Source organism: Babylonia areolata, chromosome 22, assembly GCF_041734735.1.
Source record: "Babylonia areolata isolate BAREFJ2019XMU chromosome 22, ASM4173473v1, whole genome shotgun sequence".
NCBI lineage: Eukaryota > Metazoa > Mollusca > Gastropoda > Neogastropoda > Buccinidae > Babylonia > Babylonia areolata.
The window spans coordinates 34,449,782-34,472,332 of NC_134897.1; the positions used below are offsets into that span (position 1 = coordinate 34,449,782).

Genomic DNA, 22,551 nt, shown 5'->3' on the forward strand with positions numbered 1-22,551 from the left:
CAAGAGGCACTCCAATGTGGAATTGCCGATATTAGTCTGGGTAACAATGGAGTTATGCAGTGGGGACAGAAGAAACCAGCACTGCCGAAGTTCAATGGGCCATGCACGCATCTGCTCTGTGGGCAAGGGGTGGAGCAGGCGCAAGGTGTGGCACCAGTGCATAATTGCTGCAGCAAGTTAACAATGGGTTGCTGGTTGTTTGGTTGAGCAGCTTGCTGAGACGCCATTTGTGGATGGGAAACAGCAGCAACCGGCGGTGTGGCAGATGGGTTCATCACCGCAAAGCTTGAAGGGACCGTGCACGCACCTGCACTGTAAGCGAGGGGCCTTGCCAGTAAAGGGAAGTAACTGCGGCGGTCGCCGGCAAGGGTGCCAAAGCAGGAGTGGTCTCCCTTGGATCGGACACTCGGGACAAGGGGAGGGTGCACAAGCATGGGCGAGCGTGTCCCCTAGTGGTCCACCTTCCTCCCTACACCTGGGGAGGGCATCTCTAAGCGCCTCGGTCACCATAGGATCCGAGACGGAAGAGGCATGCTACGTCTGGGGCGCGTGAGCCAATGTCACGGCCGCCACCACGGACGCATCGCACATAGGGCCCAGTCTAGCGTGTGGATCCTTCTTCTTCTGCGTTCGATGTTTTGGCTGCGTCAGACGGTCACCCCTGTCGCCACGATGTAACCCACGGTCTTCTCCAGGTCGTGGCGGTCTCCCCAAAGCTGCGCCTGTAGCTCTGTGCCCCCTGGCCAGGTTTGACGCCGTAGAGCTTCATGGGTTGGGCAGTGTTGGAGGATGTGTTCAGGGGTCTGGGGTCCAGTGCCACATGGACACTCATCAGTGTGGGCGATCTTCATACGGTGAAGGTGACTCAGTAGTCGGCAGTGGCCAGTTCTCAGTCTGAAGAGGACTGTCTGCTGGTGTCTCTGGAGCTGGTGGATTGGATCGACACCACTGTTTGCACCCAGCCTTCTCTTCCACTGGTTCTGGTATCGGTTGTGGATGATGGTCCTGGCCTCTCTGTAGGTCACGGGGTGGCTGAACTGCTTCATTTTGCTGCCTGCCTTGGAGAGAGCATCGGCCTTTTCGTTCCCCGTGACCCCACAGTGAGAAGGAACCCACTGAACAGTGACAGTCGACCGTTTTGAAAGGTCATGAAGGGCTGCTTTGATGTTTGTCAGCTGCTGTTCGTTTCTGGTTGACTGGAGTCCCTGCAGGAGAGATCTGCAGTCAGTGAAGAAGGCTATCTTTGGTGGTGGGTTGACTGACGTCCTGAGGCCTTGTGCAGCATGGAGTAGTGCTGCTGTCTCTGCTCTGTAGTTCGAGGAGATTCTTCCTGTGGGGAAGGCTCCAGGGGTCAGTCTTCCATCTGTGTGCCTGATGAAGATACCTGCTCCTCCATTCTTCACCGCTCCCTCCGAGGATCCGTCTGTGAAGACGTGCGTCCATTCGCTGGGGTTGTACCGAGTCTCAATCATCTCCAATGTCAGAGCTTTCAGCAGGGGAGGGGCTTGGCAGTCCTTTTGGTCGATGCCAGGGACTTTTGTGATGATTGAGACTCCTTCCAGTTGGTCGGCCGGTTCCTCGAAGTCGGGGAGTGTTTCCATCTCGGCAGGGGACGAGGGCAGCAGGTCTTCATGTTGGCGGTGCAGGGCCTTGGAGAGGTGGTTGAAGCTGGTCCGCTTCAGTCTGTTCTTTGTTGGGTGCTTCAGTTTTTCGTGCATGGGGTGAGTTGGCATGCGCAGGAGCTTCTCGCTGTGGATGAAGACTTTTCCCTCTCGTCTATCTTCGAGTGGGTGGAGGCCTGTGTGTTTCTCCATCGCCTGAACTGGAGTCGTCTTTATCCCGCCAGCGATCAGCCGTAGCCCTGCGTTCTGAACTTTGCTCAGGCGGCTTGTGTTGGTTGCTGATGCCGTGGCCCAGGCAGTGCTGCCATACTCCAGGGTTGGCCTGACAGTTCCAGTGTACACCCTCTGCAGTATGCTGCTGTTGGCACCCCAAGAGGTCCCGGCGAGTTTTTTCAGGATGGCCAGTTTTCTGGTTGCTCGTCTCTCGATGTCCTTGAGATGGGGGTTCCATGTCAATCGCTTGTCGAGCTTCACACCCAGGTACATTGGCGTGTCATCCTGTTTTAACTGCTTTCCATTCAGTTTGAGGTGGGAGGTTTCTGACATCGGTGACAGCGAGAAGATTGCTGAGACTGTCTTGGTGGTGTTGATGTCTACTCCCCAGGCAGAGGCCCATGTTCCCACATGGTTGAGTGCTTCCTGCATTCTGTGGCTGGCGGATGTGAGGTATTCCGCAACACTCCAGGCAGCAAAGTCATCAGCGTGGAGGGCTCTGGAGACATGCTTGGAGATCTTCTCAGCGATGTCATCGATGAAGATGAGGAAAAGTGTAGGGGAAACGACTCCTCCTTGCGGCACACCTTGCTGTAGAGTGACCCGGTGGCTGGTTTTCCCGTCGAGTTTTACCCTTGCCCTGCGGTGTTGGAGGAAATCCTGGATCCAGCGGTACATCTTCCCTTCCACTTTCTTGTTGAGGAGCTTCAGGAGAAGTCCTGCCTTCCAGACCTTGTCGAAGGCCTTGGTTAGGTCCACGAAGACTGCAAGCACCTTCTTCTTTTCTTGAAAGGCAGTCTCTATCTCCTGTGCAAGGTACACCAGCTGGTCTTCGGTGCTGCGGTTTTTCCTGTAGGCTGATTGGGTATTGCTGAGCAGGTGGTTTTCTTCAAGGTGTTTCAGGAGTCGGGTGTTCACCATCCTTTCCATCACCTTGCCCAGACAACTCAGGAGGCTGATTGGTCGATAGCTGGACTTCTTAGTCTTATCCTTCTGCTTCTTTCTGATGGGGACGATGATGGCTTCTCTCCACTGGTCTGGAAGTTTCCCTGTGTCCCAGGACTGGTTGATGATGAAGAGGAGCTTCTGTCTGGCTACAGGTCCCAGGTTCTTGATCATGTCATTCGGGATGCCGTCTTTCCCAGGGGCTTTCTTTTTCTTCAGTTTCCTGATAGCTGCACTGAGTTCGGCCATGGAGAAGGCTGTCATCATGGACTGACTCGGGTTCTGCTGTTTCAGCTTCTCCTTGATCTCCCTCTGGACTTCCTGCACTCGGGCTTCAGGGAGTGTTGTGGTGCTGCCCTCTCTGTAAAAGTCTGCAAGGATGTTGGCTGCCTGCTTGCCCGCGTGGTGCTTGCCGTTTTCCTCAATGACAGTTCTGCTGTGTCTGGTGCCCGTGTCTTCGTTCAGAAGCTTGGTCAGGTTCCACAACTTGCCGGTGTCCTTCTCCATGTTGAGACTGCTGGTCTTCTCATTCCAGCTCCTCTGTATCTCTGTTCTCTTCTGCTGTTGGAAGGTTTCTCTGCTCCATGGTTTCTCTGGTGGAGTCTAGGTCTGCATGGAGCTGTTTCAGAGTGTCACTCCAGTAGGGCTTGTAGTTTCTGCGTTTCCCTCTTGGGATGGACTGCTTTGCTGCTCGCAGCAGTGCATCGCTGAAAAGGTTGACATTGTTGTTGAGGTTGTTGGAGGTACTGATGTATTGGCAGAGGTTGTCTGCTTTTCCTTTGAAGAGAGTCCAGTTAGCTCGTTTGAAGTTCCAGCTGGGTTCCATTCTGTGCTGGGTGCATCCTATGCTGGAAATGCTGAGGATGACTGGCAGATGGTCGCTTCCCCCTAGCTGTGTGTTGACTGTTCTGGAGGTGAGTCGCTGAACCTCTTCTGTGGCGATGGCCAGATCTGGTGTTGAGCAGGTCTTCCATGCTCTGGAGTAGCAGGTGGGTTTGTCCTCTGGATGGTTGATGAGGATGAGCTTGTTGTCCATCATCCAGTCCTCTACTTCCTCACCACGTGAGTCCATTTCCTCATAGCCCCAGCTTGGCGAGTGGCTGTTGAAGTCTCCAACCACAAGGTGTCTGGAAGCTTCAAGTCTCACTTTGTGTAGCGCTAGAGCTGAGCCTGGAGGGCTGTAGCAGTTGGTGATCAGTAGTTCTCCGCTGGGCAGTAGCAGCTTGACTGTGTGATGTTCTAGCTCCTCTTTTCCCGATCTGCTTGTTTCTACTGCAGGGATGGAGATTTTGATGAGGGTGAGGATTCCTCCCTTGTGTCTGTCCTCTCGATCTTGGCGGAAGGCTTCGTAGCCTCTAATAAAAAATCTTTGGGGATCTTTCAAATGGGTCTCCTGTATGCAGATGACATCAATGTTGTTATTTCGGAGAAACTCCTGGAGTTCTGGTTTCTTGTTTCTCAGCCCTTCTGCATTCCACTGAGCTACTGTGAGGTTGACAGGTGGTGAATTTGTCTGGTCAGTCGCTCTACTCTGCCTTCCCCTGACCTTCAGGTTGACAGAGGCACCGGTCGCTTTGGTGGGCCCCTTTGAGGCAGGAGGCCCGGCTCCGTCCCTCCCCGGTTGTCGTTGATAGGGACGACGCCATGACGACAAAGTGGTCTGACGCATAACCATAATCGTTGATGCGTGTGTGTCCTGAATTTTTAACCAGAAACCTGCGCCGTAGCTGACACACTCCGTCTTCGGCAGGCCGGATCAAGTTTTCTGTCAGGGGGCTTCTCCCTTAGCTCAGGTCTAAAGAGTCCTGCCCTGTGAGCACAGGGGGATGTGAGAGATTGGGGATCCCTCCCCTAGATGGACTGCCTGTCAAGGTTAACGAGCTCCATCTACCCGGGGCTCATGGTCCAAAGACCTGCCCTGTGAGCACAGGGGGGGGATTGTTTGCCGGGTATCCCACCCGTTGGTTTGAAATCAGAGTTTTCCTTCTCCTAGATGGACTGCCTGCCAAGGCTAATGAGCTCCATCTACCCTGACCAGTCTAGTCTGCGACCTCTCTTGAGTGAGTTGCCGAGAGCTAGTCTTGCTATTGCACCGATCGTCCGCACCCGTGCCGCGTTTGCCATGACTAGGTCATGCCCATTCTGCCCCATGTCCCCGCAGGAACACCCACATTAACGTGGCGAGGAGGTGCGGCTACAGAGTTCACTCCCTTGCTAGGGACGCACTGAGGCACCCTAGAAGGGAGATCCAAAGTGTGGATCCAAAGCCAGTGTATGGTGTTGTTTTCCCAAAGGGATTATGGCACATTCCATTGTTGGCATGGGAAAAGTGATAGGAGATCGACTCGGGCGTCCTGCCAACTGGCAGGGCCGAGAAAGGTGGATTGCATCGAGTTCATTCGCGAATTGAAATGAACAGCATCAATGGCACCACTGACCTGAGTATGGGGTAACTAACCCCTAGAAGTCGCCAGAGAAGGTGCAGGAGGTGGTGGAGGTCTGGAGTCGACCGGAGGAAGCGAAGGAAGTGGAGGAGGCGGCAGGTTGGCGTTGATGACAGGGCCAGAAATAGAGGGCCCAGAGTGTCCGCGAATCGACTGCGATCACGCCTTAATTTTAGCCCGATTTCCCAATCGAACCATATAATTATGTGACCTGGTTGAAGACCAAATTTGACAAAAAACAAGAACGCCAGAGAATTGACAGACAGACAGAAAATATGAAAAAACTTAGCTGTATGAAGAGCACAGGAACAGGAGTCATAATGGCTGCTGGAAAAAGAGGGCGCTAGTCAGGGGGGCAAAGGGGAGGTTACCTATTTCTGGGAGGTTATCGGCCGTAGCTATTTTTGTTTTCTCCGCATAGGCGGATAGTAGTTTGCACAGGACAGGAATGTCAGACCCCTGCCGGAGTCTGCACTAGTGGCTCACAGTTAAGTATGTGTAATTAAACAAGACTTTTTAACAGATGTATCTGTGTGATTGACTGACTGATCTATTAGCAATGTTTCAAACAATTAGACCAAGGAAAACAACAACAAAATGTTTCATGAACACCAGGGATCAGGTTCGACATCGGTCATTGACGCATTTAATTTTGAAATGACCTATTGTTTTTCAAGTTGCCAGGTCACATGACTTAGTGTTTTTATGACCAGTCGGTCAACCAAAGTAACCATCTCTCTCTCTCTCTCACGATCGCGATCGCTTTGTCGTCTGCTCCTACAGGAAATGACTATAAACTGGTTTATTAAAATACGGATCCGTGACGAAACGAAATCCGAAACGAATCTTTATCGCTGCCTTTCGCGAGCTTCGGCGAGAAGAATTGGCGTTCCCACTTTTGCATTAACCGAGTGCAGTTCCGGGAAAACTGAAAGTAGACTTCTGCTTTCAGTTTACAATCAGACCGGTCGACAACGGAAAAATGCCTCCTAAAAAGGTGCCGCGGATAGAAAAGGGCCAGAAAACGTTGTTTAGTTTCGCAGCTAATGACCAGAATGGCCAATGTATTACATTTTCCTTTCATTTGTGCATTATTAAAGTTTGAAAAAGCCCGGGACGGGTGATATTTGACCTATTGATTTTCAAAATGACCTATTGATTTTATGTTCTTCCGGTCATATGACCTATTGTCTATTGAACCCAACCTGATCTCTGGAACACACTGGTTTCTGAACAGGTGCCTCAAGAAGACCACAGTCTTTTTTTTTTTTTTAGAGTACTACATCAATTTCAATTTTTACACAGACTTTTATGGTATTCAAAAGGACTCCTCAGCTTTTCCAAACTTTTTTATGAACCCAGACTGGATATGGCATGCACCAAATGAAGCATGAGCACAAGCTGATTGAAGCCCAAGGTGATGAACAAAAACAGTGAACAGCCCTGTGCCCACACACCAACCTTCTCCACCTGCTTCTGCAAGTTGCGAACACCACTCTCCCGACAGTAGGACCTGATGAGAATGCCCATGGCCTCATCTGTCACGTCCACCTTGTCCTTTGTCAGGCCAGAGTGGATCAGAGCCTGAGGCACCAGGTATTTCTGAAACACCACTATCAACTTTTCAACACTGAAGCAGCGTAACAGCTGCATACACTTTTGATTCAAGGTTAAAGGTCTCATAGCCTTTTAACAACGGCTGGTGGTGGTGGTGTGTGTCCATCGAGATCGATGATGACCATCGTTGTCATCCAACTGGGGGATGGGGGGAGGGTGGTGGTGGTGGGGGGGTGGGGGGGATGCTCATGAATCTATCTGTGAACGCGCAGATGGCTGAATAGTCCAATCTGCGCACGAAATGTTCGCTGACAGTTGGGGCAGACAAAGACAGGCATATCATTGTCACGGAGCTTGTTTGCCCATGACTTTCTGGCCTGCCTCTTCTGAACAGCTGCAGCAGTCCTGTTGGCCTCGCACAACTTGGCACCTTTGTGCACAGCAGCGCGCTATTTGTCACGGTCCACTGCAGATTCCTCCCAGGAGTCAGGGTTGGAATCAAACGCATTCAGAGAGACTTTCAGAGTATCTCTGAAGCGCTTCTTCTGACCTCCGTGTGATCTTGTTGCAGCTTGCCATAGAAGAGCCTTTTGGGCAGCTGATGGTCTGGCATGCACGCCACATGTCCAGCCCAGCGAAGCTGGGACTGCATCAGGATGGTGAAGATGCTGGGAAGGGTGGCTTTTACAAGCACCTCCGTGTCTGGGGTCCTGTCTTGCCACTTGATGTTCAGTAGCTTCCTGAGGCAAGTTGTGTGGAAGTGGTTCAGCTTCTTGGCATGTCGTTGGTACACTGTCCAAGTTTCGCAGGCGTACAGTAGTGTGGGGAGAACTACTGCTCTGTAGACCTTTAGCTTGGTCTCAAGACCAATGCCTCTTCTGTTCCAGACATTTGCATAGAGTCTACCAAAGGTTGCGCTTGCTCTTGCGATCCTGACGTTCACTTCATCGTCGATGGTCGCATTTCGTGACAGTGTGCTGCCAAGGTATGTGAACTGCTCCGCCGCACTGAGTCTCTGACTGTTGACTGTGATGTTGGGCTCAACGTGGGGTTTCCCTGGGGCTGGCTGATGGAGAACTTCAGTTTTCCTCGTGCTGATGGTAAGGCCGAAGTTCCTGCTGGCAGTGGCAAACTTGTCGACGCTGAGTTGCATGTCAGCTTCAAATCCAGCGTTGAGGGCACCATCAGCAAACAAAAAGTCTCTGATGATGTCTGTCATGACCTTGGTTTTTGCTTGAAGCCTTCTGAGGTTAAACAGCTTGCCATCTCAAGGCATCAGTAAGCACTGCAGAGAACATGAGGCTGAACAGTGTTGGAGTCAAGACGCAGCCTTGCTGGACACCATTTGTGACAGGAAAAGGAGCAGATGTTTTGCCATTGTCCTGGACTCGAGCCTGCATGCCTTCATGGAATTGGCTGACCAAGGAAATAAATTTCCGAGAGCATCCGTACTTGGCCATGATCTTTCACAGTCCCTCTCTACTCACGGTGTCGAAGGCCTTAGTGAGGTCGACATAGGTGGAGAACAGATAAGCATTTTGCTCCTGACATTTCTCTTGCAGCTGCCTTGCAGCAAACACCATGTCGGTGGTTCCGCGTTCTTTCCGGAATCCACATTGGCTCTCAGGCAAATGACCTTGGTCAAGGTGTGCTGTGAGGTGGTTTAGTAGGATCCTGGCAAGTATCTTGCCTGCGATGGAGAGCAAGGAAATGCCCCGACGGTTATCACAGGCTTGCCGGTTCCCCTTTCGCTTGTACATGTGAATGATAGATGCATCTTTGAAATCCTGGGGGATCGTCTCTTCTTTCCACATGAGTGAGTACAGCTGATGGAGCTTCTCAGTCAGCACAGTGCCTACATCCTTGTAGACCTCTGCTGGTATGGAGTCTGAGCCAGGTGCTTTGCCACTGCATAGCAGACGGATTGCTTTCTGGGTCTCAAGAAGTGTTGGCAGATCGTCCAGTGCTTCGTTGATGGGGACTTGTGGGAGACGGTCTATGGCTTCATCATTTATGGAGGAAGGGCGATTTAAGACACTGTTGAAGTGCTCAGCCCAGCGTTCGATAATTTTCTCCTTCTCGGTGATCAAGGTATTCCCATCTGCACTGAGGAGAGGGGATGATCCTGAGGATGTGGGGCCGCAGACTTCTTTTAAGGCATCATAGAACCTCTTCATATCGTGCCTGTCAGCATATCCCTGGATCTCATCTGCTTTGTCACTGAATCACTGAATGCATATCCACTGTGTCCAGGGCAAGCATAAGATGGGTTACAATGCTCTCCTTCCACTGTTTTAACCTTACTCACCCGAAGTCATGTACCCTTCAAACCTGGGTGCAGTGAGGAAAATCGAGTAAAGTGCCTTTCCCCAAAATGGGACCTCAAACTCTGATCACAGGTGTACACTGGATCATAGAACCTCTATATACAAATATTTTTGGAACACCTGTCTTACAGGTGGAAGGAATCATGGTTGAAGTAGTACAGCTACTGCTACATACACTTTGGGCACCATTTCTAAAACACGTCTCTTGATAGAAGCACTTTAGTTACAAATATTTTGTAATCATATTTAAGATGTGATATAGCTACGTATGTAGTGGAAGACACATCAGGCTTTAAATCTTTTGCCACTGAACAAGGTGATCAACTCTCATTCTTTCAAATTTGCTACAGCATGACTGAAAAGGTAAAACAACTTCTATGCTCCAACATGACACATAGGTTCTATGTCTCAACTCTACAAATAACTTCTGTACTTCCAACACTACATACAACTTATTTGTTCCAATACTACACACAACTTCATGTTCCAACACAGTACAATGCTGTCTAATGTCTGTGAAACAGAAAAGAAAGAGCCTCTACATATGGTAAACTCACTATATTTAACCCTTTTGCTTCACAAGAAGAAAGATTACACATAATGATCCCATATCATGGGAAAAAGAAAAAGATCAGACATAATGATACCATAGTTATTTATTTACAACAACATAAACAATTCATTAACGTCTTATTCCTATAAGCATCGTTTTCTCTTTAAATCCTTGCAAAAAGTTTTTCTTCGTGAATTCCTATGAAGTTCTGAGGCTTTAGAAACACTGATTTAAGTTTTCTGTAAAGATGTAGTGCCTTGCTACAGGCAGGGACAATTAAATGCTACATCATCACTGCAGCCTTCTGGAGGGTCCTGACTTTCCAGGCCAAGTCTTACCTGAGCTATGTTGAGCTTCTCCTGAGCCACATAACCTGACACATCAATCATCTCCATGCGGTCACGCAGTGGCTCTGGAATGGTCTCTAACACATTGGCTGTGGTGATGAACAGCACCTGAAAACAGAAACAGGTACACAGGCACAAATGTTCACCTGACTCATGACTTTCTTCTTCTCCTGCCTATCTGTACTGGTGTTTGTATTGTGACATGCTTTGATAGCAATACTATTTAAACCAAACAATTGTATTGTGGCATGTTTTGGCTGCAATACTGTTTAAACTAACACTGTCACTAAAGACAAACCTATGATTTGAAATGTTGACAGTTCATATCAAAGTGACTTATTGTACAACCACATTTTTTTCTGAACAGAATTTCTCCATTTCTAAGTTCCATAGACTCAGAAGTCATCTTCTGTTTTATTGCCATACTTCTGCAATTATTTGACACTGGAACAAACAGGAACAATGTTGTAAGAAAACCTATCCTCTGTTTAAAAAAAAAATAAAAAAGAAGAAGAATAGAAAGACCACGTGAAAGTCAAGCTTCAAGCCCAACGCTTTGTGCTGAGAACAGCAAGAACAACTGACCTTAGAGAGGTCGACTGTGATGTCCATGTAGTGGTCCAGGAAGTTGGTGTTCTGCTCAGGGTCCAGCAGCTCCAGAAGGGCTGACGCTGGGTCTCCGGTTAAACCACGACCCAGTTTGTCCACCTGCAATCCACCCACACAAACTGTATTGCATTGTGCTGTATTGTATTGTGCTGTGTTGTGTGGTTTGTCCACCTGCAAACTGTGCTGTGCTGTGCTGTGCTGTATTGTGCAGTTTGTCCACCTGCGATCCTGCACACACATTGTTCTGTACTGTATTGTGCAGTTTGTCCACCTGCAATCCCCCACACACATTGTATTGTGTTGTTTTCTTGTGTTGTGTTGTGTTGCGTGGTCTGTCCACCCACAATCCCCCCTGCATATTGTATTGTGTTGTGTTGTGATGTGTCATGTAGTTTGTCCACCTGCAATCCACCCCCCCGCCCCCTCATACCCCCTACTGTATTGTACTATATGGTATAGTATTATATTGTATTGCATTATTGTATTGAAAAATATCATATTGTGATGTGTTTGTCCACCTGCAATCACTAACACACTCTGTTGTATCGTGATGTGTTGTTCGTCCACCTGCAATCCCCAACACACTGTATTGTATTTTGATGTGTAGTTTGTCAAAATGCAATCCCCCACACAGATTCTACTGTGATACGTAGTTTGTCCACCTGCAATCCCCCAAACACTGTATTGCATTGTGATGTGTAGTTTGTCGACATGCAATCCCCCAAACACTGTATTGCATTGTGATGTGTAGTTTGTCGACATGCAATCCCCCAAACACTGTATTGCATTGTGATGTGTAGTTTGTCGACATGCAATTACCTAAACACTGTCTTGCATAGCATTGTGACGTGTAGTTTGTCGACATGCAATTCCCCACACACTGTATTGTACTGTGATGTGTAGTCTGTCCACCTGCAATTGTATTGTGATGTGTAGTTTGTTGACATGCAATCCCCCACACAGTGTATTGTACTGTATTTATTATTGATACAGTTAATTCCTATTTTCAACAAATCTCAAGTTTAAGTAATATTCAACTTTAAGTATAACAAAAATGACATCACACACACACACACACATGCACACAAACACACCACACTGTTAAACATTCAGCTGAAAAAAAAAAAAAAAAAATCGCCTGACACAGACACACATGGGCACATTGAAGCACACATACATTCTGTACTGCTATATATTTCGCACTGATGAAAAATTAACAAAACACCAAAATATTAATCAATTTCAGCTAAGCAGGCAAAACACACACACACACACAAGGATATATATATATATATATATATAAATATATAAAAAAAGGTTTGTAAAAGGTAACAGAGGGAAAAAGAGAGGAGGAAAAAACGAGTTTTCACCTCATCAATGAGCACCAGGGGGTTTTCTGCCTTTGTTTTCTTCAAACACTGAATTAGCTTGCCTGGCATGGCCCCTACATAGGTACGCCTGCATGAAAAGGTAACCAGAGCATCATTCACTGCTGTGAAGAAATGCGTGTCATCACATCATAATACATAATTTAATAACTGCATTGTATATATTCAATTACAATACCTTTATACATTACTCAAAAGCACATGTAACAATAGAGCTGTCCCTTTCAAAATTCTGCAGAAAAATCCACTATGATAGTAAATCAAACATACTTGTGTGTATGTGTGTGTGTGTGTGCACGCACATACACGTGTGATGCGTGTTTGAGTTGTGTGCCTACATGCATGTGTTTGAATAAATCCTTTTGACTGGAATAAATATTATGCTTATTACCAAAAGAAAGTACACTCAGAGACTGGTAGCCTTCAGCTTTTTCTGTTTCTTTTTTTTGTTGTTGTTGTAAAGTCTTGAAGAAAAGTAAATACAGGTACATATGACACTGACATATACTTTCCATAGAGCTTTAACCCCTAGGCTGCCTATATGACGAGGTACCTCGTCATGGAAAGCATGTACGCTTCGCTGCCACAATGACGAGATAACTCGTCACTGAAATATTCTGACTTTTCCCTGCTTTGCATTCAGTTCGTTGACAAAAATGCTGGTAGCTTTAGCTTGGGGAATCTTTCTAGATTCTATTCATAGCTAGAAACACCATCTGCGTTATAAGGCAGTCCTTTGTTTGAATGTTTTGGTTGGGTTACTGGCCGCAGTCTTTGCATGGCTCCTCTCCTCGCTCGCTCAACAAAATGTTGGACTGACTCTGTGCCCAAGACATGCGACTGTAGCGAACTAAATCAACCAAGATTACTTTCTTTAGCTGATGCTCAGAAAGAATTGAAGCATAAATTCGAAGGAGAAGACAGTGGTGAACATTGAGAGGACGATTTGATAGAAAATAAAGGGAGCAATCAAGAGAGTGGCCAAGATATGACTATCAGTGAGTGATGCCGGCTGTTCAGCTCTAGCAGACGACAGAAGTCACCAAATTTTTAGTAGGACACTGTGTGGGCTATTTTCTTGGCACTCAGCCAACGCAGTCTGGTGAGAACTGGATAAATGACCATGTGAGAGGGGTGAAGAGGAGGGGGGGTGGAGACTGAGGGGGCATGGCCTCACATCCATATTATCACTTGCAGAAGTCACAATGCATTATGTATCTATTTCTTTTTCAGTTTTTTTTATATTGTGGTTGTTCTGGTATCATTTTGTGTGTGCAGATATCCATTTGTCCAGAAAATATGATATTTTAGTGCAAATCACCTGACTAATGTTTGAAATGAACAAGTTGAAAATGTGACAAAAAACAAAACACTGATTTCAAAACAACAGCATGTCACTAAAAATATATAAAATGGGAAAACATCATGTGTTTTGTATTCTTTATTCATTTCCCTTTCAGAAAATATATACTTTTATGGGTCTTTCTCCAATAACACAGAGCACAGAATTTTTGGAAAATTTATACCCGTTTTTTGTGAAAAAAACCCCTGGCAAATAGATTTCACTTAAATCTTATTTTCCTGGCAGCGAAAGGGTTAATTCAAATCATGTCTCTGGAGCCAGTCAAGTAGCTCTCACATATGCTAACAAAAATATCCTGTATTTACAGACAAGCACTCTTTCCTGATGGGTTGGAGTCAACAATGTCCATGAACTCTCACCTGTGACCTTTGATCTCCGCCACATCTGTCATGCCACCCACACTAAAGCGGAAGTACTGTGTTTGAAAAAAAAAGAAAAAGAGACATTTAAAACATCAGAAATGAGTTACAGCACTAAAACTTGGTATGCAATTTCTTTATACATAGATCTTAAATTCTAAAACAGGATTTGTTGATATCAGGTGTATGTTGTTTGATATGACCATCAAAACCTTCTAAGTAATGCAAAAATTGCTTAAATTTTCATTAGCATATTTAAAAAATTCACAGAAAACGATGCGTAGCTTCCACACAAATATGCTTTTAAACAATTTTTGAATGTATTTCTTATTTTATTTCAACAAACAGAATCAAAATATTTTCAACTGTTTTGAAGTTTTGTCCTTTCAAAGTTTGTTGTTTGTCAGCCAATTTGTATGGTTTCCATAGTAACAGAATTAACAGTATGTTTGTCAGCCAATTTGTATGGTTTCCATAGTAACAGTAAGCCAGATTGCATAACTAAGAATATTTTGGTGCTTCCCAAGTCACATAAAATGCGTTCTGACCATCATATATATATATATATATATATATATATATATATATATATATATATATATATATATATATATATATATATATCAAAACAATGATTTTCTTAATATCAATTTTAACCCACATGTCTGGCTTTCTAAACTAACAACAACACAAGAAACTACAAGCATGGAACAGTCAAACAGCAAGTGATGACCAAAAATAACATTACTGCATGACATTTTTGATATTCAACATTCCAAGTACTTCTGCATAAATGATATCACATTTTTTAAGTTCTCCAGAAAAGTGAAATCTTCAAACTAGGCATAAAAAAGTCCCCTGCTTTTCACTGCAATATTTTGATGTCTTTACTCAGTACTGCCAGTTAACTCCCCTGACTTTCTGCATGGACTCATTTGCATGGTGAGAAATAAAATAGCCAAAAAAACAAATGTAAAAATTTATGAACTGAAAACTAAACTGATCAGTTTGGGACAAACTATAAAACTTCCTCCCTTCTTATGCTGTAATGCAGTGAGATAATAAAAGTATCCATATTTTTTGTTTGAAATCTGCACACTGTGATGACTTGGAAATGAATCCTGGAAAGGACACAGAGTTTGAAACAGGTTAAATTCATAACGCTGTATAGCCACAATAGAACCCCTTCATCTAATTCTAATGTCTGTCTTGTGACTGAGAAGAAACTGGGTCAGACACCATTGTTGACAATCACTGTTCACATGAACCAGTTATCTCTCCTGTTCACGAGCAGAGCAACACATTCTGCATTTATTGGTCACAGTGGAGAGTGGAAAGGTCAGTTAAGATAGTCTTAGCTTATGACATCATTATGTAAATTTGGTGCAACTCCAAAAATTCAAAACTTTCTAAAGCCCCGGTTGGAGCCCTTTGTCTGAAACGGATGTAAAAAGTAGGGCCTCAGTAGGGGCCCTTTGTCCAGAGTGAGTTAATGCAAGTAACACTCTGGTTGAATCAACAAATAGGTTCTACCACTTGTGAGGTAAGATTTCACAGACTTTATTTTCGAATTTTTCACTTCATATAAATGAGTCACATTAAGTGGCTCAAGTATCTACTGTTAAGTGGAAATTTAGCAATACATAAGATCCTTTTAATTCTTGATAAAGTCACAGGAAATTTGCATTATATCATTTTATTTTGGTCACTGTTAATTTGTTATATATAAACAATCAAAAACAAATGGGGTGGGTAAGAAGGGGATCATGATGACAAAAGCCAATGACAAAATATTGCTTAGACTTCCACCCAATTCAAACAGCCAGCGCACCTCCTTGGAGCGCCATACAGACCACGACTCACCCCTAACCCCTTTTATCCTCAAACTCTCACTGCAACAAGCCCAGAACAACCTGACCACAGGGGTTTTTAGCCAATAGGGTGTTAAACTCATCTCTCCTTGCTTACCTCTTGGCCGAGAGAGTGGGGATGAAACTTGGGGAATACAGTCTGCACTATTACCAAATTCTAGCCCAAATAGTCAGGACAGCAGTTGCCTCCTCTGTTGTGGTCATAGCTGGACACGACTGACTATTATACTTGCTTAGAAATTATCAGCAAAACAAATGTTACCTCTCTGTTGAGGGCACGAGCGATGGACCTGGCGATGCTGGTCTTGCCCACGCCTGGTGGGCCATAGAAACAGAGGATCTTGCCCTGTGTGTGGCCCTTTAGCTGGCTCACTGCAATGAACTCCTGTACACATGCACGCACACACACACACACAAACACACCATACATACACATCACACACACAGGCACACACACATACATGCATATATATACACACAGACATCACACCAAACAACACAATGCATACAAACACACATTCAGAATAAAGCATGTTTTTTTTTTCTTTTGTACATCAAACTAACTAGACATGCACTCAAAAACAAGCCAAACCAAACAAAACAAAAACAACCCCTTCCCCCAAAAAAAGGATTGTGCTGCCCAACTCTGCAAACCATGAATTTGACCAATGTTATTTTGACACATGGAAAGTCAGGAACCTGATGAATTTCATCCAAAAAGAAAATGACTGAATTTTCTACTGAATGACCTTTCCGGAACAGTTCACACACACATGCATGGGCACATGACAGGAAAAAAAAGGAGAAAAAACAAAAGTCATCACTGACACTAACACAGAAAATGGTAAATACCACTATATACTACTGAAAAAAACATTAAAAATGGCAAATAATGTAACACTCATACCTCTCCTGACCTTTTTATGTAATGACCCATGTACACCTTGTAACTGAACAAGCCGTGCTTTTTATCCGCTCTACCAAAAATCATGCAAACTATCCCACCGTTTCACTTTAGGTTGCAAGGAGGCATCAAAGCCTGCAGACCAATACATATCCACAAAACCACATCTGTTTTATTTTAAAAAAAAAAAAAAAAAAATTTTTTTAAAGGGGCTGAGGAAGCAGTTGTCTGAGAAAATTTTTTTTTAAAAGGGGCTGAGGAAGCAGTTGTCTGACCTACCTATAAACCTAACAGGCCTTGAAAACCTATCGAATGCTTTAAAACAACTACAAAACACACACTCACACATCATGACCCATGTTAAACCCAGTGACTGAACAAGCCTTACCTTTTTATCCACTTTCATTACAATCATGCGGACAGTGGTGGAGCAGTGGCCAAATCATAATGCACCCGACTAGGAAATGAGTTTCCATGGGTTCAAGTCCATATTCGGACTGAGATTTTTACTTCCCTCTGCACTAGACCTCGAGTTGTTTTGTGCTAACCTCTTGGATGAGATGATAAACTGCACATGCACAATGAACATGTAAAAGAACCCACTGCAACAATGAGGCTGAAAAAAAAACCACCTTTTGATAGTAAAACAAATACACTTGCACACAGAAGAAAAAAAGGAGAAAAAACAAAAGGTGGCTCTACACAGTGGCAATGCAATCTCTGTGGGGAGAGAAGAGCCGCCAAAATTTCACACAGAGAAATCTGTTGTGACAAAAAATAATACAATACAATACAATATATAAGACAGCATCCCAAATTTCACACAGAGAAATCTGTAATGACAAAGCCATGTAGCTTCAGAGGGCAAAGAAAAGGCGACTGACCAGAATGCGTTTCTTGACATCCTCCATGCCGTAGTGGTCCTCATCCAACACCTGGCGGGCCTTTGTCAAGTCCAGTGACTCCTCACTGTTCAAGCCCCAGGGCAGCGACGTCAGCCAGTCCAGGTAGTTACGCGTCACGCTGAAACAACACACCTCATTGTGCTCATCTTCATGCTGAAACAACACACCTCATAGTTTGCTCATCTTCACACTGAACACACCTCATTGTGTTCATTTTCATGCTGAAAAAACACACCTCATTGTGCTTATATTCATGCTGAAACAACACACCTGATTGTGCTCATCTTCACACTGAAACAACACATCTCATTGTGTGCTCATCTTCACGCTGAAACAGCACACCTCACTGTGTGCTCACCTTCAAGCTGAAACAACACACCCCATTGTGTCCTAATTTCATGCTGAAACAACACACCTGATTGTGCTCATCTTCACACTGAAACAACACACCTCAGTGTGTGCTCATCTTCACACTGAAATAACACAGCTGATTGTGTGCTCATCTTCACACTGAAACAACACAACTCATTGCGCTCATCTTCATGCTGAAACAACACATCTCATAGTGAGCTCATCTTCACACTGAACACACATCACTGTGCTCATCTTCACTCTGGAACAACACACCTCATTGTGCTCATCTTCATGCTGAAACAACACACCTCACAGTGTGCTCATCTTCACGCTGAAACAACACACGCTAATGTGCTCATCTTCACGCTGAAACAACACACCTCATTGTGCTCATCTTCACGCTGAAACAACACACCTCATTGTGTGCACATCTTCACGATGAAACAACACACCTCATTGTGCTCATCTTCGTGCTGAAACAACACACGTTAATGTGCTCATCTTCACGCTGAAACAACACACCTCACTGTGCTCATCTTCGCGCTGAAACAACACACCTAAATGTGCTCATCTTCACGCTGAAACAACACACCTGACTGTGCTTATCTTCATGATGAAACAACGCTTATCACTGTGCTCATCTTCAAGCTGAAACAACACAGCTCATTCTGCTTATCTTCTTGCTGAAACAACATACCGGTACCTGATTGTGCTCATCTTCATGCTGAAACAATACACCTGACTGTGCTTATCTTTACGCTGAAACAACACACCTGACTGTGCTTATCTTCATGATGAAACAACGCATCTCATTGTGCTCATCTTCAAGCTGAAACAACACAGCTCATTCTGCTCATCTTCTCGCTGAAACAACACACCTGATTGTGCTCATCTTCATGCTGAAACAATACACCTGATTGTGCTCATCTTCATGCTGAAACAACACACCTCACTGTGCTCATCTTCACGCTGAAACAACACACCTCATTGTGCTTGGTTTTTGGAGGTTTTTATTTTATTATTATTTTTTTAATTTTTTTTAGCATACATACTACCATAATCAGCTTGAAAAGTGTCTGAAAAGTTTCAGCCAAAATGTACTATTTGTGGTTTATAAACAACAGCTGTTTTTTTTTTCATTGTAAAAAAATAAAAGAAAAAAAGTGCATGTGCAAGAAAGTACCTCTGGTTATGATTGGTTTATATTACAATGGCAGTATACACCACTGTTTCCAAGAAATACAGCATCATTTCACCATGCCCGAAGAAAACTGTGCAAGTTCCAAAATGGTCATTAACTTTTTGTGCACGCTGTAGATTAACCCTTTTGCTGCCAGGAAAATAAGATTTAAGTGAAATCTACTTGCCAGGGTTTTTTTTCCACAAAAACCGAGTATATATTTTCAAAACATTCTGTGCTCTTTGTTATTGGAGAAAGACCCATAAAAGTATATATTTTCTGAAAGGTAAATGAATAAAGAATACAAAACACATGCTTTCCCATTTTATATATTTTCAGTGACATGCTGTTGTTTTGAAATCAATGTTTTATTTTCCTGCTGCATTTTCAACTTCTTCATTATAAACATTAGTCAGGTAATTTGAACTAAAATATCACATTTTCTGGAAAAATGGATAATACCTGCACACACAAATTATACTAGAACCACAATTAAAAAAATTAAAAAAAAGAGACAGATACACTATGCATTGTGACTTCTCCAAGTGATAATATGGATGTGGGGCCACACCCCCCCAGTCTCTACCCCCTCTCCTCTTCACCCCTCTCACACGGTTACTTCAGCCCGTTCTCATCAGACCGCCTTGGCGGTCACTTTCTGTCATCAACTACAGCTGTACAGTCGGCATCACTCACTGACAGTTGAATCTTGGCCAGTCTCTTCATTGCTCCTTTATTTTCTATCAAATCGTCCTATAAAATTTCATCACTGTCTTCTTTGAATTAACACTTTAATTCTTTCTGAGCATCAGCTAAAGAAAGCGATCTTGGTTGATTTGGGGCAACACAATTGCATATCTTGAGCACAGAGTCCGACATTTTGTTGAGCGAGCGAGGAGTGGAGCCAGGCCAACACTGCGGCAGTAACACGACCTAAATGTTCGATGGGGTTTCTGGCTATGAATAGAATCTAGAAAGATTCCCCAAGCTAAAGCTACCAGTATTTTTGTCAACAAACTCAATGCAAACCAGGGAAAAGTCAGAATGATGAGTTATCTTGTCATTGTGGCAGCAAAGTGTACATGCTTGTGCTGACGAGTCATCTCATCATATAGGCAACCTTGGGGTTAAAAGGAATTTTTTCCCCCTAAAATTAAGTTTAATCACACATGCTATGCTGTGCCCCACTGTCGCAGACTCTGGCATGGGTATGATTCCTCCTCTGTGCAAAATACTGTTCCATCCTATTGTTGAAATCGAAAGTAGATGCAACTTGTAGCCTCCCTCAGTATATTACCTCCATTCCGTTTACATGTGTAACATCCTCTTTTCCAGCAGCAATCTTCCATTCCTGCAGCCTGTGCACCAAGTGGCTAAGATTTCTTTTTCTTTTTTCTTCCCTATCTGTCATTTGATTGCTCCAAAATCCAACATCTACTGCCACATCTTATCATCTCTTGTAACAGGACAATACTTCATACACATTTAAAAAAAAAATTATTCCAGGTAGTCCAGTTTTTATCTGCACATGCAATGAATTGAGAATGCAAGTGCAGCACACAATGTTTACACCCAGTTTGGGTCATGTAGGAGGAGAATCGCACACAGAGATGACTTGTGCTCTGTGCCTCAGCACCTCCCTTTTGCTGTGCCTGCTTGTGTCTGACTGTGTTATACAGCTCTGTGCGGCAGCCTCGACTGCAGGGTTTACAGCCACTACCACAGTTACCATTACTGTTATTGCTGAGATGAGGCTTGTATGTCCATATCCCCCCCTCCCCCACACTCCTTCAAGAGATCACCATGAATGACACTGCTAAAAAATACTGTTAAGTGCAGTCAAGTAAATACTGACACCAGTAGCCCACAAAGAGAGGTACTTCTTCTTCATACTCTAGGGAAAAAAGTGTTTAAATCAACAGCCTGTAAAAATTCTGTAAAAGCGACACAAAGTTGAGTGCACACTTACTCACCAGGCAAGCAACATGTGAACATAATCTAATATCACTGATAGTGAAAAGACGCTAAACAAAAGAACGAACGATGTGAACATAGACAATTCACAGGTGCATACAAACCTTGTGCAAACCATAAAATGAGCAAGTGCTATCCATGCCATCCCCTAGCACTTTACGGAAAAACATGTTTATACTGACAGTACAAAAAAAAAAAAAAAAAAAAAAAAAAAAAAAAAAAAAAAATCCAAAGGAAAACACAGATGCAAATGGGAATACACACACACACACACAATCAGTGCCCATCCCCCTCTATTTTTCTTTCCTTCAGTTATGTTTAGCAATATGATACGTGATGATGTTCAAAACAGTCTTAATACGCAAAGTTTGGTGGGTTTTATTTTATTGTTAGCACTTATTTGCTGGCTTCATGTGAAGACAACTGTCACGTGTCTTACTCTAGTTCTTCTCATTTTCCTCATCAGTTTATTTTCTTGTTCTTCTCCTTCTATTTCACTTGTTATCCTTTTTAAATAATCTAAGTCCTTTAAAAATTGTTGAGAAAGAATTAAAACTGAAAATACACACACATTGCCACTTTTATGTAGATATAGTGCATTTTCCTCCCCAGTGTTGTTCTGGTCCACTTTTGTCTAATAATGTAAAATCACTTTCTAAAATCTTTTCTTTTTTTTCTTTGACAAGACATCAAATCAAAAAACTAACCATCCAGGAACAGAACACAGACACTTAATGTGTACACCCAGTTCGGGTCATGTAGGAGGAGAATCGCACACAGAGATGACTTGTACTCTGTGCCTCAGCACCTCCCGTTTACTGTGCCTGCTTGTGTCTGACTGTGCTATACAGCTCTGTATGGCAGCCTCTAGACTGCAGGCTCTGCAGCTACTCCCACTATTATCTCCACTCCTATCTCATAACTGTCAAAATACAAAAACAAAGGTAATTCCCTTCTCTGAAACACACAGTACATCTGAAGGACAAAAAAAAACCTTTACTCTTTACCCCAGAATTTCTGTTCATATGCCTTCAACAAGCCTTCCCCAACCACTAAGGTCTGAAATACATACCACACAAAAATTGAAATAAGACACAAAAACATAGGCACAAACATGAATGCATATACAAACTGTACTCTCTCTCCCTCTGCCAACAGACACACATCACTCTCTTTGTCTCTCAGATCCATTCTCAAACAACAAGAAGAGAGACTCACTTGAACTCTGAAGAATGGTTCTCCAGATAGGCCAGTTTGCCCATTTCTTCGTCAATCACCTCCATCACATGTTTCGGGACTGTCTTGTTCTGAAATCGTGATAATGATTAGACTCAGCTATCCACAAGTTGCAAAAGCAGCTGGGGTAGTACGTGTAAATAAACTTTTCCTGATGTTTTGTGTGGTGATTGCTCTCAATATTCATTTATAACTTAAAAAAAAAAATCTGTCTGCTGGATTCTTCATATCTTCTTCCTTAACACTTTGGCCACTGTTGTAGCCTTTTGGCACCCACTAAGGAGACCACCAATGTCACCAAAAAGTGACCAGATCAGGGTAGGTCATTCACAAACATACCACTCTATTCTGGGGAGGTCTGAAAGGCCATATTTTGTGCATGTGACTAGGGGAATCCCCT

General features: G+C 44.0%; 1 protein-coding gene across 1 annotated transcript in view; it reads right to left on the reverse strand.

The window, feature by feature from the left end:
• Positions 1-22,551, reverse strand: part of LOC143297036 (lon protease homolog, mitochondrial-like) — a 52,308-nt gene that overhangs the window by 14,533 nt on the left and 15,224 nt on the right. Inside the window, exons 11-18 of the mRNA XM_076609201.1 lie at positions 22,134-22,222; positions 17,387-17,525; positions 15,861-15,983; positions 13,728-13,783; positions 11,988-12,075; positions 10,594-10,716; positions 10,000-10,116; positions 6,686-6,826 (exon numbers count right to left, since the gene is read on the reverse strand). Coding sequence (XP_076465316.1) covers positions 6,686-6,826; positions 10,000-10,116; positions 10,594-10,716; positions 11,988-12,075; positions 13,728-13,783; positions 15,861-15,983; positions 17,387-17,525; positions 22,134-22,222 — 876 coding nt within the window. The remainder of the gene's footprint in view (positions 1-6,685; positions 6,827-9,999; positions 10,117-10,593; positions 10,717-11,987; positions 12,076-13,727; positions 13,784-15,860; positions 15,984-17,386; positions 17,526-22,133; positions 22,223-22,551) is intronic.